This window comes from Lacerta agilis, chromosome 14 (genome assembly GCF_009819535.1).
Source record: "Lacerta agilis isolate rLacAgi1 chromosome 14, rLacAgi1.pri, whole genome shotgun sequence".
NCBI classification, from domain to species: Eukaryota; Metazoa; Chordata; class Lepidosauria; order Squamata; family Lacertidae; genus Lacerta; species Lacerta agilis.
Genome location: NC_046325.1, coordinates 22,572,678 through 22,573,796, shown reverse-complemented (window position 1 = coordinate 22,573,796; position 1,119 = coordinate 22,572,678). Strand labels below are relative to the sequence as shown.

The 1,119-nt window shown below is 40.8% G+C and overlaps 1 protein-coding gene across 1 annotated transcript; it reads right to left on the bottom strand.

Annotated features, from left to right (window-relative positions):
- Window positions 1–201: 201 nt before the first annotated feature.
- LOC117058433 (olfactory receptor 14J1-like) lies at window positions 202–1,119 on the bottom strand. The gene has a single exon (XM_033169599.1). The coding sequence runs from the start codon at window positions 1,117–1,119 to the stop codon at window positions 202–204; it is 918 nt and encodes a 305-aa protein (XP_033025490.1).

Sequence of the window (1,119 nt, the reverse complement as noted above, 5' to 3'; positions counted from 1 at the left end):
CAACAACAGACCATGTAACTGAGCTGCTGAATGAGCTTAGGATTCAGTCTAGCCCCACTCCCCCACTATAACCCCAAAAGGTCCATTGTAGATTTAATCCCAAGCATCGCTTATTTCTTTTCTCTATAAAATAATATGACAAGAAAGTACAAACCAAACCATTGCTTAAAGAAAACAACAGAGAAAGCATTTTTTAAAAGATTACCTCAGACCTAAAAGTTTTGCTAGGGCAACCTTGAGGTCCTTATTTCTGATGCTATAAATTACTGGATTCAGCATGGGTGGAACCATGGAATATAGTATGGTAAACACCAAATCCAGCTGTGGGGCAGTGTTAAAGGTGGGCTTGAGGTAGGCAAAGCCTGCTGTAAGGAAAAATGTGGATAAGACAATGAGGTGGGGTAGACAAGTTGAGTAGGCCTTTCTTCTTCCCTCGGCTGAAGGGATTTTCAGAACAGCACTGAAGATGTGTACATAAGTAATAATGATGAAGATGAAACAGACAATAGCAATTGTAGCACTAAACATAAGAATTCCAATTTCAATTAGGTACAAGTCAGAACACACAAGCTTAAGTAACTTTGGGATTTCACAGAAGAACTGATTGACAACATTGGAACAGAAGGGCATTGAAAACGTTCCACTGGTGTTTAAAACTGCATTTAGAAGGCCACCAACCCACACACCAGCAACCATTTGGGTGCAAGCTCTCCTGTTCATTACCATTTCATATTGCAGGGGATCACAAATGGCAATGTACCGATCATATGCCATGACTGTAAGGAGGTAAACATCACATCCAACAAAGAAGGGAAATGAAAGGACTTGAACAACACATCCAAAATATGAAATGTGCCTTGTGTTCATGAGGGAATTGACCATGGATTTGGGAATAATGACTGAAATGAAGCCAAGGTCCTGCATTGCCAAATTCACCAGAAAGAAGTACATTGGGGTGTGCAAGCGGCGGTCAAAAGCTACTGCCAAGATTATGAGAAGATTCCCTGTCACGGTTGCTAATAACATTCCAAGGAAGAGAAAGAAGTGTAGAATCTGCAGTTCCCGAACATCTGAGAACTCCAAGAGAAGAAACTCAGACACTGATGTTTCATTATCCAT

Excerpts from the sequence above, each read along its gene's own strand:
- LOC117058433 (XM_033169599.1), bottom strand. The coding sequence starts at position 1,119 with ATGGATAATGAAACATCAGTGTCTGAGTTTCTTCTCTTGGAGTTCTCA.